At 36.3% G+C, this 19,336-nt stretch overlaps 1 protein-coding gene across 2 annotated transcripts; it reads left to right on the top strand.

Annotated features, from left to right (window-relative positions):
- Nucleotides 1–6,072: 6,072 nt before the first annotated feature.
- Nucleotides 6,073–18,689, top strand: pank1b (pantothenate kinase 1b). 2 transcript variants are annotated; one of them, XM_039685410.2, is made up of 7 exons: nucleotides 6,073–6,566; nucleotides 8,321–8,673; nucleotides 8,863–9,116; nucleotides 13,322–13,498; nucleotides 13,590–13,713; nucleotides 14,164–14,289; nucleotides 15,740–18,689. In XM_039685410.2, the coding sequence occupies exons 1-7, from the start codon at nucleotides 6,305–6,307 to the stop codon at nucleotides 15,797–15,799; spliced, it is 1,356 nt and encodes a 451-aa protein (XP_039541344.1). In that variant the 5' UTR covers nucleotides 6,073–6,304; the 3' UTR covers nucleotides 15,800–18,689. The 2 variants fall into 2 exon arrangements, with proteins under 2 accessions (XP_039541344.1, XP_039541346.1); XM_039685412.2 differs by lacking the exon at nucleotides 6,073–6,566 and adding an exon at nucleotides 7,283–7,469.
- The last annotated feature ends 647 nt before the right edge of the window (nucleotides 18,690–19,336 follow it).

Genomic DNA, 19,336 nt, shown 5'->3' with positions numbered 1-19,336 from the left:
TAAGTTAATAACCAATGAGTAACACAATATTAACAATCTAGTAACTATTATTAACTAACAAGAAACTCTGATTAACGAACTAGTAAGTAATAGCACGCAGATGAAAGTGGTAGTTCACTATTAACTAATCTATAACTTCTATTTTTTTAATACTTCCCAGAGAACTACTGAAAAAGTTTATTAATAATCTAGTAACTACTATTAACTAAAAGAAACTCTTATTAACGAATTAGTAAGTAATAGCTCACAGATGAAAGTGTTACTAGATACTTCTGTGGGAATTACTAATTATTTAGATTCGTGAATTAAAGTGAAGATCATTGGAACTAACTAGTAATGACTCAAGTGTTACTAAAGGCATTTTCTAAAATTATACTAAAGTTCACCAAAAATCTCAAACAGTTGCACAAATCATGACTAGATCATGTAACACTTAAGTCATTACTAGTTAGTTCCAATGATCTTCACTTTGTAATACGGATCCAAATAATTAATAAGTAATAGCTCACAGATTAAAGTGTTACTAGATACTTCTGTGGGAATTACTAATTTGGACACGTTTTATAAAGTGAAGATCATTGGAACTAAAGGCCAATTTATACTTCTGCGTAGGGTGCGCGCAGTAGGGACGGCGTAGCATACGCACAGAATAGTTGGGAGAAAATATGGTGCATCAGTACAGAGCCCGTCTAACGGAGGGCCTTGGCACTTCCTATTAGCCCCGTAGTGTATTATCTTGGTTGCAGTTCCATTAGAATTCCACTAGAGGTGATCACGGGCGAGTGCAGAATGAATGGGAGTCTATGGGGCTAAACGGCTAAATGTGTCTCTTTCACCTGCTTGTCATTAAATCAAAATAGATTTTATTGTTGATTCCGCAAGTTCAATATAGATTATAGGCCAAAAGTCGAATAAATGAGTACTTATGACCTTTTGATTTCTTACAGGTTAGGCTGTTCTTGGCCGGAACACGCTAGCATTCTGCTATTGTGTGACGTCATCACATTTTTGAACGGATTTTTAGAACAGATAAGTGAACTTAAAAATGCAATTTTCAGCTGAGTGTATTATCTTAGCCCTCCCTTTTGAATGCAAATTTCAAATTACTTGACAAAAAATTACATCCTGAGAAAAGTGGATTTCTGGGGGTGAAACCCCATTGACTCCCATTCATTCTGCACTCGACCGCGAGCGCCCCCGCATGGACAGAGACGCGTTACTGCAGCCAGTCCAGAACCCGGAAGTAACCAGCCAGTGCCAATGGGCTCTATGCACGGCGTTATTTCCGGTGAAGCATTAGGGATGCTCGATAACTTCCGCCGATCATAGAGTCCAATGCAATACCGAGAATTTATATTGAATTTTATACTCCATGGTTATACTAATGAAACGTTAGTCACAAAAACAGATAAAACAGACACCCCTCGTTGTATTTATGCTTCTTTTTAAAATTATATTAAATAAACATAACTATATATAAAATTACGTCTAAACGTATGTACGTTTCATTTCAAAGACGGGAGGACAGTAAATATTGAAGACTCTGCCATAATCCCGTTTTCTCCGGTTTTCCTCTGCTTTAATCATACACAACCGGAAATGGACGAGCATCCTTACGTCAAATGCGGAACTTATGCGTGCATATAGCCCATTCTCTTCAATTGGACATTCTCTGATCAGTAGTAGACTTAGATCTGCACTCGTTCTTAAAGGGGAAGCAGTCTAATATGCGGACGATTGCGACATTACTGCGAATCAAACAACTAAAGGCAAAAAGAAAATCACTCACTGCTCTTGAATGAATAACTTTAGCTTTAATAAGTAAGATGAGAAGACTGAGGGAAAAGAGAGAGAGAGTGATCGAGATGAGGAGAGATGAGGACGCTGAAATTAGGTTATTTTTGCATGTCTCCAGGGTCTCTCTCTTAATTCCCGAACTTCCTTCACTGTTTTCATTAATCCTAATGTATTAATATATAATGTATTATATGCAAGCACGAAACTTGTTCCCCTGTTTGCCATCTGTTTGACAGGTTTCTTAGTTCATGGGATTCTACCTGAATCTATTTTACCTGTATTACTGGTGCCTGTTATTAAAGACAAAACTGGCAAAATTAACAGCATGGACAATTATAGACCTATTGCCATTGCTAGCATAGTATCCAAAGTGCTGGAGAGAATCCTTTTTAACAGGATGGAAAAATATATTTGTACGACTGACAATCAATTTGGTTTTAAACGTCAACACGGTACAGATATGTGTATATTTGCCTTAAAGGAAATTTTAGACCATTATAATAGTCAGAATTCGACAACTTTTATGTGTTTTATCGATGCCTCTAAGGCATTTGATCGGGTTAACCATGCAAAATTGTTTAGTAAATTGCAACATAGAGGAGTACCAAAAGTGATTATAAGAATTTTAGTCTTCTGGTATGCACACCAGTCCATGCAGGTCAAATGGGGAGGCCTTGTATCAGAACCTTTCACTGTTGGTAATGGAGTTCGTCAGGGTGGTATTTTGTCACCTTTCCTTTTTAATGTCTATATGGATGACTTGTCTCAACAGTTAAATAAATGTAATACAGGATGCATGATAGGAAATACTCTCACTAATCACCTTATGTATGCAGATGATTTGGTAATCATCTGCCCATATAGTGCTGGGTTGCAGCAACTGTTAAAGGTTTGCTCTCAGTACGGTGCAGATTTTAATATCAAATATAATGCAAGTAAGAGCAATGTCATGATAGTCAGAACAAAAGAAGACAGGAATTTAGTATTCCCAGTTTTCTTTCTATCTGGTACTGCCCGTAAAGTGTGTGAAGAGATAAAATATCTTGGCCATCATATTGCAAATGATTTATCGGATGATAAGGACATCAATAGACAGTGTCGTAAGATATATGGTCAGGCTAATGTGCTGGTACGTAAATTTGGCATGTGTTCTGCTTATGTGAAGGTGGCTTTATTCAAAGCATTCTGTACACCTCTATATACTGCCCACTTGTGGCGGTCGTACAGCAAAAAGAACATGCAGAGACTGATTGTTGCGTATAACGATGGTATGAGACTGCTTTTAAAACAACCAAGATGGAGTAGTGCCAGTCAGATGTTTGTAAATGTTGGTGTGCCTACCTGTACTGCCTTAATAAGAAATTTTATTTTTCGATACATGTGTAGAATTTCTGTCTCTGAAAACAGGATTATACAAGCTTTAGCCCATAGTAATTTTAGCTCTGTTAGGTTTACATCTAGACTGTGGAGACATTGGCGCACCTGTTTGTATATTGCAAATGAAAGGTAATGAACTTTGTATTTTATATTTATTTATTGCTTGTTGTAACTGTTTTTTTTTTTGTTTGTTTTTGTTTTGTTTTTTGTAATATGGACCTTTCTTTTTGAGTCCTGAATAAAGTAATATTATTATTATTATTATTATTATACAATCAATACAGTTTAACGGAAAAGTGCTTTTCCTTGTATTTCAGGGCCAGTCAAAATATAGAATTGGCCAGCAAAACTCTACTGGCCCCGGGGGCCAGTGGGGATTTTTTTTTTTTTTTTGAGCCCTGCTACAAGTGTAACAACATACAACAGAACACAAACAAGTTTAGAAATAAGAGATTTACTTACTAGTCCATCAACAAGATCGTCAGGTCAGCATCGCTGTTGCATCCAGTGCTGCTTTTTAGTACTCGCCAACTAGTGAAATCCCGACCGAGTGGGACTGTAATGGGTAGGTTTAGAGGTAGGGTTGGGGTTTGCAATATACCATTTGTATGGTATAATAATCATTATGTCTTATGGAAAGTCCCCATAAAACATGGAAAGTAACTGACTGTGAAAAATGTACTAATTTACTATGCTTCTAGCGCCCTCTTGAGGCTATCACTTAAGATATTTAGTATTTTGCATTTTACTTTTTCTTAGTATTTTGCATTTTACATGCTAAATACTAAGAAAAAAACCCATGTTGTAAGACCAGTAGAATTCCCCAAAATGTAAATTTAACAATACTGAGTTTCCAGCATGCACTGCATCATTCAAAATTGAGCAGTCACTGTTATGGGATCATTGTTTTCCCTGTTTTCTGTTTTGTCATTATTGTTAGTTAGGCCTATTTGTTGTTTATGACGTCAAGAGCTCATATTTTTTTACATTTGTTTATTGTACTTGCATTTTGTATGTCAGGCGTTGAGGTCTATGAAACAACCTTTTAATATTTTTGGTATAGCCCATATGAAAATATATGCCTTTAGGCTAATAGCTCAATTTGTGTTTGAAATTTTTGAACATGATGTCTGTTGTTGCCATGATGAATTTATAGCCTGCATTAGACATTTTGCTTGTAATTATGAACTCAAATCGACAAATAGGCTACTTAGGATATTTTAAGACAGTAGGTATTGTGGTTGAGAGAACCTAAAAATCTGAATGCATTGAGTTATGGAGAATGGCTCGTTTCCACTGAGGGGTACGGTACAGTACAGTACGGGTCGGGGTCCGCGGATCAGGCTTGCGTTTCCACCGCCAACAGTACCCTTTCTTGATAGGCGTGGTGGTATGCTGGAAAGAAGCGATCGACGTCATTTTCGCGCGAAGAAAGCGACATAGTTAACAACTTGACAGACAGCAGATGTTGTTCTTGCTTCTCAGCATGTTTGTCACTAGAAACAAGCGCTGGCATTAGGCGTTTCCAAGAAGCCAACGCAAAGTCCGACTCAGGAGAATGATCACGAGGACGCGAGTCCAGTAATTCTGGAACAGCGCGTTCTTGAACGCGGCACTCAGCTCGCCCTGGCTCTGCGACTCCGGTTATCTCTCTATGTTCATTTTAGGCAACAATAAAACGAAATATGTTATAAAACACCACTCTGCTTCTTTTCGATTTCATTTCAATACTTTGTAAACATTCTAAAGCACACAAATGTGGTTCAGGCAACGCATAGCCTATTGATTATATTCACTGCATGGCTATGACTATATTATATGACTGACTGAATTGTTTCTTTTTTGTACCTTTTATAATGGCTATTATTGATAAAACTGAAAATCAACAAAAAAAGATAGTTTTGTCATTTTTATTTTTATTTTATTACAAGATCATCTGTAATGTTGTTTATTGCAACATTTGTACCATTGCGATATGCAATACATTACATTAGGGGAGACCGGGGACGGTTGTAACACTTTTTTTCTCATACCACCACGCCTATCAAAGGGTAATGTTGGCGGTGGAAACGCAAGCCTGATCATGGTGTACCCGACCCGTACTGTACCGTACCGTATCGTACCGTACCCCTCAGTGGAAACGAGCCATAACGGAAGGGTACCCAAAAAGTGGTACGGTACGGTTCGGATTTTTGGTACCATTCACAACTTTTGATAGTGGAAACGCAAATAATTGCGTACCGAACTGTAGGCTAGCTACCGTACCGTACCACTCAGTGGAAACGAGCCATTAGTTTAATTCTCAACGATTCCATATAGCATGGTAAACTACATAGGCTAGTAAGTTATTTGAAATGTTTTGCATGGTGATACTGGTAAACTTTTTTTGGATTAATTCTTATGTGGGAATTGGGGAGAATTTCATATTCAGTTATGTAGTGCATGGCCCAATTGAAGACTAATACCCACAAACCGTGCTCTTTTTGATCATTTTTCCACCCTCAAATAAACTATAACATCAGGTGATGCAAAAATATTACTTTGAATATGAAATCGATTTAAAAGAGGGCGAACTCATGTATTAAAATCGTCTACTGCTATGTCAGCGAGTTTTGTATGTTTGGTTATTCCTCTTACTATAGGCTAAAGCCTATTCATGCAGTTTTATTTAATTCCAGCAGCACTAGCAGTCAGGCTAAAAAGTGACATTTTAAGAAGACTTTATCCCAGTGTTCTAAAAGACTAGGCCTACTTAATTCAACTTAGCCTATGTTAGGCGAACGCATTGTCAGCTTTTAAATGTCTGCTTTATGATACAGTAATAGCCATATGCTACATGTAGGCGGCTCTGAAACATGACGTTTCAGCAGAGGGAGTGGAGGCATTTTAGTGACGTCGCATGTACCGGCTGTTTGACTCGGAAACAGCCATACAGCGAGTAAAGAAGAAATGACCGACAGTGACCTCGAATAAGATGTTGAAGACCTGTCTGTTGTCTCCATCTTTTTACAACACATCAGCATTTATGTAGAATTCCGATAAAACGGTAGCCTACATTTTGAAGCGCCTTCGAAACGTCGAGTCGCTATACGCATCTGTCTTCCGAGCGTTTACATTTTCTACGTAAATAATGGAAAATGCTGAAACATCCGATCAAAACGGAACGACGCACTACACGAACGGTTCAGTGAACGGATTTCACACCCCGCAATCCGGTAACGGGGACTGTATTTCGTCTAGCGGAGGTGGTCTGGGTGCTAGTGACAGTAGCGGTGGCCATAATGGTATTGAAAATTTCCACCATCTTCATCAGGATGTACACAACAATGGTTCGCCTGCGAAGCGCTGCAGACTCAGAAGACGCGTGGATTCGGGAAAGAAGAACAGACCACGTAAGTCTGATTTTTCACGTTCATATTGTAACTTAAAAAAAAAAAAACGAATATTGACATTTAACACTAGACATACAGCCAAATAAATATTTTGAGTTAGGCTATAGTTTATTTATTTTTATTTTAAAAACTATATAATTTAAGCAACTGAAAACGATTCCAGGGCATTAAACTTGAATTTTCTTTATTTATTTTAATTTAATTGACGCATTATTTTTTCGTATCTTCATGACAAATAAACGCTATCTTGTACGTTTTTGTTTGACTAAACTGTTTGACTAAAGTGTTTGTAACGATGAATCAGAATTTTTCGCGTTACGTTTTTTATTCATATTTGTATCAAGATCCTGAAAAAGAGAGAGAGCCTGTTCAGTTTAAGGAAGTCCCGGAAGTAACGTTAATGAAACAATTTGATTGTTTTCTTCGCAATTAAAACAACAACAACAAGATGCTCATTTAAAAGAGACATAGCTTAAAATGTATATACATTTCAAATTTATTTGCCTGTATTAGAGCTTTGTGTGTTTCTGAAAGACCGGGTTATTTTGTGTTGTGAAATCAATGTGATGTTTGCTGGTAGGATTTCATTGGCCAGATCAGAAAAAGGGTGTGCGGCTAAAACACGCCAGATATGAAAGGCATGCTTGATCAGCCAATGAGAGGGAAGTATCACACAAAGAGGTGGGGGAATCGCTTCTTATGAGCTTGCAGACTTTACAGTTCTTGTAAAATGAACATAAAAAGGCAATAGCACACCTACCAGCTGACATGAACACATTTATTCTTCTGACAGCTGCATTTAAATGATATATATATTGATTTGATCGTTGCACGCTCCAATTGCTGTCTCCATAATCCTGTCTGTCTCACCTGAAAGTATGAAACTAATTGTGAAAAAGCAAGGTAAGGTCTTGCATAATATTTAAACAATGAAATCAGTACACGACAGTAATAACATTTTTAAAAAATGTGTGCATCTTTTTGAAGTTTACTGTCAAACTTACTAACCAAGTTGTTGTAGTAGCAGTAATGCATCTAAAGCTAGTATAAGCTATACTATGTGTTGTTGATATTCAATATTGTTTTAAAATGTTTATTGTAAACTGCTGTAACCTCACTTTTTGTGCACTATCTGCTGTAATGTCACTGTGTTCTTAGTGACTTTGGAGTACTTTGCTCTCTGAGACAAGGAGTACACACACCTTTCACCCACATATGTCTGCCAGCAACATTATCATCACTGATCTAAACACAGACTGCAGATCAATGACAAGAAACTGCTTTCTCTCAAACAATAATAATAAAAAAAAAAAACATTTCACTGATTCTCTAAGGTTACTATAAGAAATATTGTGATTGTTTTTTAAGATATTCTTGTATGCTGGAAAGATAGTGTGAGATGTGCAACTTTTATTTTAAAGAAAGGATGTTTCTCTTTTTGAAACTACTGTTACCATGGCAACAAAAGGCCCCACAAGCCACAGTGCGAATGGACCAAAATACTCCTTTTTTCCTCTGCCAAAGTAGTCATAGTAATTTGCAACCAGAAATCAGTATCATTAGTATACTTATTAAAGTAAAATCATTAAAAAAAATAAAAAAACATTGAAACAATTATTCAAGTATTGTCAGTAATCCAGCATCACTTTCTTGAGTCCCATTTCACACCAATTGATACCACACAGAAATATTCAGGTTATGCTGTTTGGAAAGAATATTGAAATTTCCCTTTCTAAAACTTGTTTTTGTTTCAGCCTTTCCATGGTTTGGGATGGATATCGGAGGCACCCTGGTAAAGCTGGTTTACTTTGAGCCCAAGGACATCGCTGCTGAAGAAGAACAAGAGGAAGTGGAGAGCCTGAAGAGCATCCGCCGCTACCTGACCTCCAACGTGGCCTATGGAAACACGGGTATCCGTGACGTTCACTTGGAGTTGAAGAACCTCACCATGTGTGGCCGCAAAGGGAACCTGCACTTCATTCGGTTCCCCACTCAAGACATGCACCGCTTCATCCAAATGGGCCAAGACAAGAACTTCTCCAGCCTGCACACCACGCTGTGCGCCACGGGTGGGGGCGCATACAAGTTTGAGGAAGACTTCAGAACGGTACATGATCCACAGAGGAATGGCAATATAAAAATGGATTTATAATATTCGCAAAAAATATATTGATCCTTGCCAGGCTAGTGTTTTGTTAGTTGACAACTTATCCTAATACTGTTATCAGGACAAGAAATTGCTAACATCGGATACGCCCTTTCCCAGTTATGATTGTGTATTTATTTGTTCCCACAGGTGGCTAGTTTGGAGCTGCAGAAGCTGGATGAACTGGACTGTCTTATTCATGGTCTGCTGTATGTTGATTCAGTCGGGTTCAATGGCCATCCAGAGTGTTATTTTTTCCAAAATCCCTCTGACCCTGAAAACTGTGTCAAGAGGCCGTTTAGCCTGGAGAACCCCTTCCCTATGTTGCTGGTAAACATTGGCTCGGGGGTTAGCATCCTGGCCGTCTACTCCAAGGACGATTACAAGCGGGTTACGGGCACTAGGTGAATTCCTGCATCATCATTTTTTTGTAATTAAGACAAACATATTCATTTCAGGTTCATGTCCCTCGTCCTTTCTTGTATGCGTGACTTGCATACGTAAGAAAAGAAGATCTGGCTAATGCAGCGGCATATATTTTACTTCCTTACCTGATTACATTTTTATCAGATATGTTATTTTAGAACCATAGATAAACCTCAAACCATTATTGCCACAGAAGTGCATTGCCAAAGTATGGAGAATTTTTCTTTACTTGTTAATTTGTTTTGTCATATTCACCCAAAATAATCACCCTCATGTCGTTCCAAACCCGTAAGACTATCATTTATCTACTGAACACAAATGAACTTATTGAATGAAATGAAATCTGAGAAATCTCTATCGCTCCGTTGACAGCTACGCTACTGACACTTTGACGCTTCAAAAAGTTCATTAAAGCCAAGTTCACACTACAGGATTTTAAGCCTGATTTATTTATCAGGGTGTTATCACCTGCAAATTAGCGGACGATGAACGCTTGCCAATCTGTTCGTTTGAAAGAGCCAACAATGCAGCGAAAACACTCGCAGACGCGTCGCCGAGCCCAGAAAAAAAAATCTAGCCTGCTAGATATCCAGAGCCGTCGTGCGACTCAATCTCAGTGATGTCATGAGTACAGCCAATCATAGCAACGCATCGTTAGAGGACACCAGGTAAATGTTAGTTTTTTTTTTGCTTTTTTTTTCTCAGAGCAGATCATCGCACAAACAGTGTGCAGCACTAGTTTCTGTCTGACGTCCATATTCACGTGTTGTGTTCTCTTCTTCGCTGGGTATTGGCGGACGTGCTGTTTCGCGTCATTTCGGGTTGTTTTATTGCGTGGTTTTTCGTGACAAAACGTGGTTTGTAGACAAGATAGAATCGTTGGGTGACAGAGTTGTTGTCAACTCGTTATTTATTTGATTATTTTCAGGATTTAGACCGTACTATAGTACTGAAACAGCTCTCATTGAGTCACAAATGATTTGCTCTTATCATCCGATCGTGGTTGTATCTCTGTGTAGTGCGTTGTCAACTCGTGTAGTGAGTTACCTCCTGTTGTGGATAAATCACGTTGTGTTGTGTTGTGTTGTGTGAACAGCTAAACAACTTGAACACTCCTGATTTCACTGAGAGCAAGTCATGTAGTGTGAACCGCACAGTTCAGCCCCGACGTTTTAAAATCATGGAGTGTGAACAAGGCTTAAGAGATCGTAAACTTTAGTGCTTTAGTCCAAATTTTCTGAAGAGACACAATCATTTTGATGTGTTCATGATCACTTTGACTTTCACAAATTTGATAAAACTGGTTGAAATTTGGCTTTTGTTCATATATAAACATTGTTTGGCGAACATAAACAGAATTCAAGCCGTATTTGCATGACATGCAGGAACAAACTTCATTGGTTCTTGTGGAACACACAAGAATGAACCTCAACTTGAACGAAAGTCTTACGGGTTTGGAAAGACATGAGGGCGAGTAAATGTTGATGTAATTTTCAGTTTTGGGTGAAATATCCCTTTAAATCATCGCTATGTTGTTCAATGTTTATTTAACTAGAACAACAGAAGAATTTAGAAATCAAAGACATGAACTAATAAGTTGTGGGAACAAATTTTAAATTCATGGCCACAGTATCAAATCAGCAACAGCATAACAAAAAACCCTTTATGTTTAAAGCACAGATGCTGATAAAGAAGCGAAATTTCTATAGTGCATCTTTTTTTATTATGATTATTTTTTACAAATGTCTTTAATGTCACTTTTTTATTATTATTTTTTTTTAAAATGTTTAAACAATCAGCAACAAGCATTCACACATTAACACACCCAACAACACAGCATACATACAGGCATTGTGCTTTTACATTGTGCACATATAAAGAAAAAAAGTAAAAAAGAAAGAATAACATCAGTAAATCATAAGCAAAACTTGACACCAACATCAGTTCTTCCACTTACAGTTCTAATTGGTTTTGAAGATACTTAATGAAAGAACACCACATGACAATTCATAGTACAGCTTTAAAGGAATAGTTCACTTAAAATGTAAATTCTGTCATCATTTACTCAACCTCAAGTTGTTTCAAACCTGTATGAATTTCTTTGTTCTGCTGAAGAGAAAGGAAGATATTTTGAGGAATGTCTGTAACCAGACAATTGATAGATCCTATTGACTTCCAAAGTAGGAAAAAAATACCATGGATGTCAATGGGGTCTATAAACTGTTTGGTTACCAATATTCAAAATATCTTCTTTTGTGTTTAGCAGAAGAAGGAAATGCATACCGGTTTGAAACAACTTGAGGCTGAGTAAATGATGACAGAATTTAAAATTTTAAGTGAACTATTCCTTAACTGTAAAGTAAAAAATGTTAATGAAAAATAAATGATGAAAGGAGTAGTTCACTTTTAAAGAAAACTTTTAAAAATAATTTACTCACCCCCATGTCATCCAAGATGTTCATGTCTTTCTTTCTTCAGTCGAAAAGAAATGAAGGTTTTTGATGAAAACATTCCAGGATATTTCTCCATATAATGCACTTTACTGGTAGCCAAACGGTTCAGGGTCCAAAAGACACTTTCAGTGCAAACTGTTAAAAGGGCTCTAAATGATTCCAGGCGATGAATAAGGGTCTTATCAAGCGAAACGATCGCTCATTTTAAAAAATAATAATAATAAAGTTTAAGTTTTATATGCTCAAATGCTCGCCTTGCTCTGTACTGCAATGCACGTTCATGACCCTCCTGTTCGAACTCGTTCGTCAAAATGAACAAATCTTTTCCCGAGTCAATTCGTTCGTTTTGTTCGTTGAATGAACCAAATGACTCAGAAAAAGATTAGTTCATTTTGATGAACGAGTTCGAACAGGAGAGTCACAAACGTGTGTCACAGAACAGAGCAAGGCGAGCTTTTGAGCTTATAAAACTTAAACTTTGTTATTTATTTTTTAAATGAGCGATCGTTTCACTTGATAAGACCCTTATTCATCGTCTGGAATCGTTTAAAGCCCTTTGAACAGTTTGCAGTTTGTACTGAAAGTGTCTTTTGGACCTTGAACCGTTTGGTTCCCAATGAAGTGAATTATATGGAGAAAAATCCTGGAATGTTTTTATTAAAAACCTTCATTTCTTTTTGACCGAAGAAAGAAAGACATGGACATCTTGGATGACATGGGGGTGAGTAAATTATCAGCAAAAGTTTTTTTTTTCAAAAGTGAACAACTCTTTTGATGTTAAAATGATAAATTATGATTTTGTTGTTGTGGATGTTATTATATATATAAAAAAAAAATTGGTGGAAAAACAAGATCTCTTATACTTAAAGGGTTAGTTCACCCAAAAATGAAAATTCTGTCAGTATTTACTCACCCTCATGTTGTTCCAACCCTGTAACACCTTCGTTCATCTTCGGAACACAAATTAAGATATTTTCGATTAAATCTGAGAGCTGGATTACTCCTCCATACTAGTCCATAGGCTTCTTGAGGAATTGAAACTTGCCGGCCTCGAAAAGTTATTAAAGACATCGTTAAAAAAGTCCAAGTGACTACAGTGGCTCAATCTTAAGTTTATCAACCGACGAGAACACTTTTTGTGCGCAAAAAACAACAAAAATAACGACTTTATTTCAACTATTCATTTACTTCTCTCTCTGCCTCGAGTCATGTTACTAGTTTAATAGTGTAAGCTTCTGTTATTGTACGTCACACGCATCACACACATGACCAGCCAATAGTGAGCCTACGTGTGACGTAGCTCTACGCTATCACACTACGTTAACTGACTAGAGGCCCATAGAGAAGGAAGTGAATAGTTGAAATAAAGTCGTTATTTTTGTTTGTTTTTGCACACAAAATGTATTCTCGTCGCTTGATAAAGTTAAGATTGAGCCACTGTAGTCACTTGGACTATTTTAACGATGTCTTTAATAACCTTTCGAGGCCGTCAAGTTTCAATTCTTCAAGAAGCCTATGTACTTGTATGCAGGAGTGATCCAGCTCTCAGATTTCATTAAAAATATGTTAATTCGTGTTCCGAAGATAAACGAAGGTCTTACTGGGTTGGAACAACATGAGGGTGAGTAAATACTGACAGAATATTAATTTTCGGGTGAAATATCCCTTTAAAGTAATGCAACAGTCTTTAAATACTCTGACATTCATTTGCTTCATTGGATGTGATTCAGTTTAGGAGGTGGTACGTTTCTAGGCCTGTGTTGCTTGCTGACCGGCTGTGATACATTTGAGGAAGCCTTAGAGATGGCAGCTAAAGGGGACAGCACAAATGTGGACAAACTTGTGAAGGACATTTACGGTGGCGATTATGAACGCTTCGGTCTCCAGGGTTCCGCCGTTGCATCCAGGTACAGGCAGATTTGCCAGCATTCATATGTCAAAAATAATCATATTTGTGATTAAAAAAAATATTTACACTTTTTTTCTTGAATTTGTTAGTTTTGGTCATATGATGAGCAAGGAAAAACGTGATAGTATAAGTAAAGAGGACCTAGCCAGGGCCACTCTTGTCACCATCACAAACAACATCGGCTCCATCGCCCGCATGTGTGCAGTGAACGAGGTTTGAAAACATTTTCTCTTAATGCAAAAGCTCACTTATCGTGTTTAACTGTTTCTATCCATATTTCCAGGCTCCCAGCCAAATTAATTGATTTTATTTTATTAAAAATGCATAAGTTTAATTCAATGGGCATTACCACCCCATGATACAAACAATATCAAGACCAAGTCTGTGGTACTAAAGATGGGCCTGAACTCTGTGTGCTCTGAGCTTCTTTACAGTGTTGTCTTGTAGCATGGAGATCAAGCAGCATTGTACAGGGCTATCATAGCACATGGAACAGCCACAAGATGGATACACTTTTGTTTTGTTTTTTTTCCCTAAAATACTCCGATGTAAAAGTCAACATGTGCAATGTGGATATTTCCTGTTTTCTCTTCATCAAATTCAAATTTGGAACAGTATTACTGTTTCTTCTGACTGTCTGTTTTTGTGTTTTATATCCTCCAGAATATCGATAAAGTGGTTTTTGTTGGGAATTTCCTTCGAATCAACACTGTATCAACTAAGCTGCTAGCTTATGCCATGGACTTCTGGTCTAACGGTCAACTGAAAGCCCTTTTCTTAGAACATGAAGTAAGACACTTTTTCAAAGAAAATCATTTTAATTCCCTCTCAATGCTAAAAGTAGTTTGTTTAAAACCGTACCTACCGTAACATTATCCATAGTGTTCAATCAATGTATCAGCCAAGCCAGTATATGGCATTTTATAACTCTTGGAATCAGCCAGTAAGCACACATATATTATTAACAATGTTTTAATTTACATTATTTATAGTGGATACATTAAATTATAAATTAAAATGAGGTGCTGTGAAACACCCTACGAAATCAGAATTTGAGTTTTGTGGCTTTTAGTTAATTTTCACACACATTTAAAATTTAAAGTCTTTAAAGACCGGACAAAAATATTGAATTATAACAATTTTGTGAAAAGTCAGAAAAGTAATTTTGCTGATGTAACTTCTCTTTGAGTCACAACTCCTCACTTAGAAGTTCATTTCAATGTGTTTACTCCAACATCTTTAATAGATATGTATGTAGGCAGATTCATTGATTATAATAAGATGTTCTAGTTTTTTTTTTACATTTCAGTCCTGTTCAGTCCCGTTATTCAGATATAGTTACAAGTGAAGAAAATGAGACCAGAAAAGACAGTAAATAACAGTGAAATGTGTCTAAAGATGAATGTGAGTGTTTTAATATTAGGGATTAAGATGAAAATAGCAACTTTTGCTTTAGGATTTATAAAATAAAGTAGCCGTCATAAGATATATTTAGGTTTATAATAAAGGTTAATTTGAATATATGGACTTTTAGCTCCCCCTTGTGTCTAAAATATCCAAATTCTACTTGCACTCCTGTCAATGGATAATGTTGATTTCTGCTGTCAAATATTGTACACTGTTAAATAACCCGTTTAGGTTCAGCTATGTTGTGTATGTCGCATAAGATATTAATAAATTCTATATTTTATATACACTATCAATTAAAATATATATTTAGAATCTTTTTAATATTTTCTCTTATGCTAATAAAGGCTACACTTGTATGATTAAAAGTACAATAAAACTGTAATATTGTGAAATGTTATTACAATAAAAAAATAGACACATTTTAAGTTGTATTGTCATTGTGGTGGCAAACCTGAATTGTCTCACACAATCCTTCTGAAAAATGCTAATTTGGTGCTCAGAAATCATTGATTTTTATTTTTGTATTGACCATGATACCTTTATTCAGGATTATTTTATAAAAAAAAGAGAAGCAGTGATGTCAAATAGAAATCTTTATTCACATTATAAATGTATTTACTGTCACTTTTCATCAATTCAATGCATCCTCGCTGAAACTTTTAATTTCTTCCCAAACAAAATAACTTTCCCCAAATGTTTGAATGTTCTTTATATACAGTAGTATGTCAAAATATCAGCCATCAATTGATCATAGGCCTCAACAAATGCCACATCATATGAAATGAGCATGTATGGAAATATAATAGAATTCTCTGCTTCTGTTCCACAGGGGTATTTTGGAGCTGTTGGTGCCTTCCTAGAGCTACTGAAGATGACTGAAGACTCCTGAGACACTGAAGAAACCCCAACCTTCAAACCAGAAGCTGCTGTAAGATTTCAGGAAAGCCACATCCCCTAATAAGAAAAAGCCATTTTATAATATGATCAAGTTTCCCTTCAAATCATCAACACGACACGGCCTAACATGCTGGCTGGTGACAGAAGCAGGTGACCAAGAGGAAATGATGCACAACGAACAACGCGCTTTCAGTGTGTGAAATGCCTCATTTCCGCTTCTATAAATCCAGCACAGCTTTGGCTTATCCATGTATTGATATTTTGATTGGATGATGATTTAGGACACTAAATATAATGCCTGTATACTTCCTCTACACCCAGTTTGTGAGCTTTATGAAAATAATTGTAACTTATGAAAAGGGTTTGGAGGTGAGTGCTATGTTTATTAGTGGGACATTATAAAAAAACAACCTTCCCCTCTAAACAAACCATACTTTGAACTGCAAATCAGATTTATCATTAATTGACTGTCCTTAAGAGTAATTTACATTACAGACTTTTCTCCCCCTGTTCTAGTCACATATGAGCATTCATCATACTTGTATTACATTAAAATGCTAACTTGTATTATTAGCCATAGAATCATTTTGGACACTAAAGCGTGAGTCCGAGATAAAAATTCTAACATCTTTTTAATACAGCAAATGACAATTGAATTTCAGTACTTTTTCAATTAGTTACAGAATTAGCAAAAAAAAAAAAAAATCGTCAGGTAGACCTGTTTTATCTTCATTGGGCCTTGTACGATTATTGGATTGTTGACATGAGTAGCTGCAGTTTCTAAAATATCTTTACCTCCTTTTAACTGTTTTGTCAAATGAACAGTGAACATATGCACCTGAGCTGACACTGATTGTGTTGGGACCAAATTGTCAATGTTGACTGGAAAACACAGTATCTTCATCAGATGGAGAATTCTTATAGTTCACTACATAGTAAGTCCTTTCTTAAAGTGACGCATTTTATTTGGTTTTACAGTCCCTAATGCCAATATTTCTCCGATCTGAATGTGTTAACAGTTTACCCTGTGTATATACACTGTAGTATATGTTTTGTTTTTTATTTAATTTAACATTTGCACAAACCATCTCTTGTCATATTCATGCCATTATGCAAGTTTCATTAGAGACTGCTAACCAAGACTTATATTTACTGTCAAACTCCTCGCAAATGCCTTCATCCTTCAAACATTTTGAGCTTAAACGTTGTCTATTAATGAAAATAGATTGCCTTTTTTTTCCTCATGTATCAACATGAGCATCTCTAACTTTTCATGCCTAAACACCTTTTAACTCTCTGTATTAATACTGTACTGCTGGGTCTGGCTGTGAACTGTAAAGATTGTTGTTCAGAACTAGATGTATGTTAAATACATGCTACTAAAGCTGGAATCATAAATTCCAAAATAGTTATTGCAGTCATTATAATCTGTCGTAAGTATGATCAGAAACATAAAAGATATTGTCTTTCCTTCACTTTGAGCCACAGTATGACAGCAATTATTTTTCTACCAATGGCATTTTCTCATTTGGCTTCAGCAGTATAAATATGTAGTCAAGACATTAAATCCTTTATTTTTTACAGCACTGATAAAATAAGCAGTTTTTTGAGCTTGTAATTTGCTGATCACCATGAATGCAAGCAAAACCAAAATTTCTTAGAGGAAGTAAAATGTAGAATAATTTCATAATGCATTTTTTTTTTTTTATTGGAGGATTGACTTTGACCTAGTATGCATGTACTAAACCTATTACATGTTCAACTACAGACCTGTGCTGACATTAAAGTGTCTTCTATCTGCTTGTGACAACATCTGTAGCACATTACGTGCACTGCCTCTATATCTTTTCCTTTTATCTGTTGATTCATGCTTTACTTCCTCTGCTCAGTCCTTAGAATTGCCTTATGCAGTGGGGTGCCATTTTGTCTTGGGATGTCTGGATTATGCACAATGGCACCCCAACATCTCTCTGAGCCACAAAAGTAACTTCCAAGTGTTGTGGGGTGCCTTTTACTGATGGAGACAAGGCTTTATCTCTGTATCGTTGCAAATGCTAAATCCAGATGTCACTGTATACATCGATCCTTAACAGTATATTTGAGGTGTTTTGAATTTCTTTTGAGAGGAGGGTGGAGGGTGGGGGAATCGAATGCATGTGTCGGTACATTGTATTTTTACTTGGGCAATACAAAGCATGTAAGCGATTTCGCAACATGGGTGACATTTCCTTAGGTACTTGGATGGATCGCTCCATCTAATGTAGTCAAATTGCCTTTTTATCAGGTTTTGTTCTTGTAAACCTGATCTAATGTCAGTGCATGTTCATTCCTTGTGCTATATGTTAAATTGTACAAAATGTCTCTGCCCTTTCATAAACATATTCTGTCTCTTCCAAACTATACCTGTCTGATGCCCAGATTTCAGAAAGCATGTTCTAAATTGTAAATGCTGAGTTGCCATTACAGCTGAATTATCAGCTTTTTCTAGAGCTAAATTGTGTATTTATAAATCGTATCATTTTGGACAATTAGATGCTAATAATAACCCTCATCAATGACCTCAATCTCCGGACAGACTTGTCTGATGTATGTGATTTGAATGAGTATGAATAATTCTAATATTAAAAATCGTTTTAACTTCAGTTACAGCGCACATATGAATCTCAAACAGAATCACTACACAAATTTTAAGTGTATTTCTTATGATATAACATTTGATGTTGATCCTATAGGGACCCTTAATTTACTTGCTCCTCGTAAGGAATGAAATTAATGTCACTGAGAGATTTTTATATTGGTTTTGAGTTGTATCATGTGAAAAGCTAACTTCATTTGTCAATAAACTATTTTGTAAATATCTAATAAATGTGTTAATTGTGGAACATGGTTTGCTCTATTGGCTTTTCATTCCTTTTCTTTCATTTAATCCAAATATCAACCCTTTCCAGGATTACAGGATATTCACAAACATGCATCAGAATCAGCTTTATTGGCCAAGTATGCCTGAGCATACAAGGAATTTGTTGTTGGTTTAGAGCAAACCAACAGTTCTCATTTACACATACTGTACAGGCACATCACAACAGTGTTGGACTTAATGATTTTAAATCTAAAACAACATGATGGCAGAAACTACATAACAGTCAAAGTGCAAACATCTAAGAACCACTCATAAAGCAGTTCAGTACAGAGACTGCACACATTAACAGTGTACAAATCAATACAATCCAGGCAAGAACACAACAAAATGACAAACACAATACCCTGCAAACAAAACAATGAAATGACCAATCATAGAAAGCAGTACACATGGCCTGTGACAGAAAGTGACATTATAGTGCAATGTCCTATAGTTGGTTAAAAAACAAAACAAAGTAGTTTGTAAAAAAAAAAAACACACACATTTTGCAGAAAGTGAAAGAAATAAATGTACATAAGTCGTAAAATAAAATGTAAAAAGTCCAGTATATATTGAAGTTCTGGGAGGGTGTTTGATCTTTGTGTCTGCCAGGAAAAGCTATTTTGGTGT

Source organism: Pimephales promelas, chromosome 17, assembly GCF_988280905.1.
Source record: "Pimephales promelas chromosome 17, fPimPro1.hap1.1, whole genome shotgun sequence".
NCBI classification, from domain to species: Eukaryota; Metazoa; Chordata; class Actinopteri; order Cypriniformes; family Leuciscidae; genus Pimephales; species Pimephales promelas.
The sequence above is the reverse complement of the archived record's forward strand: the minus strand, read 5'-3'. Positions and strand labels throughout refer to the sequence as shown.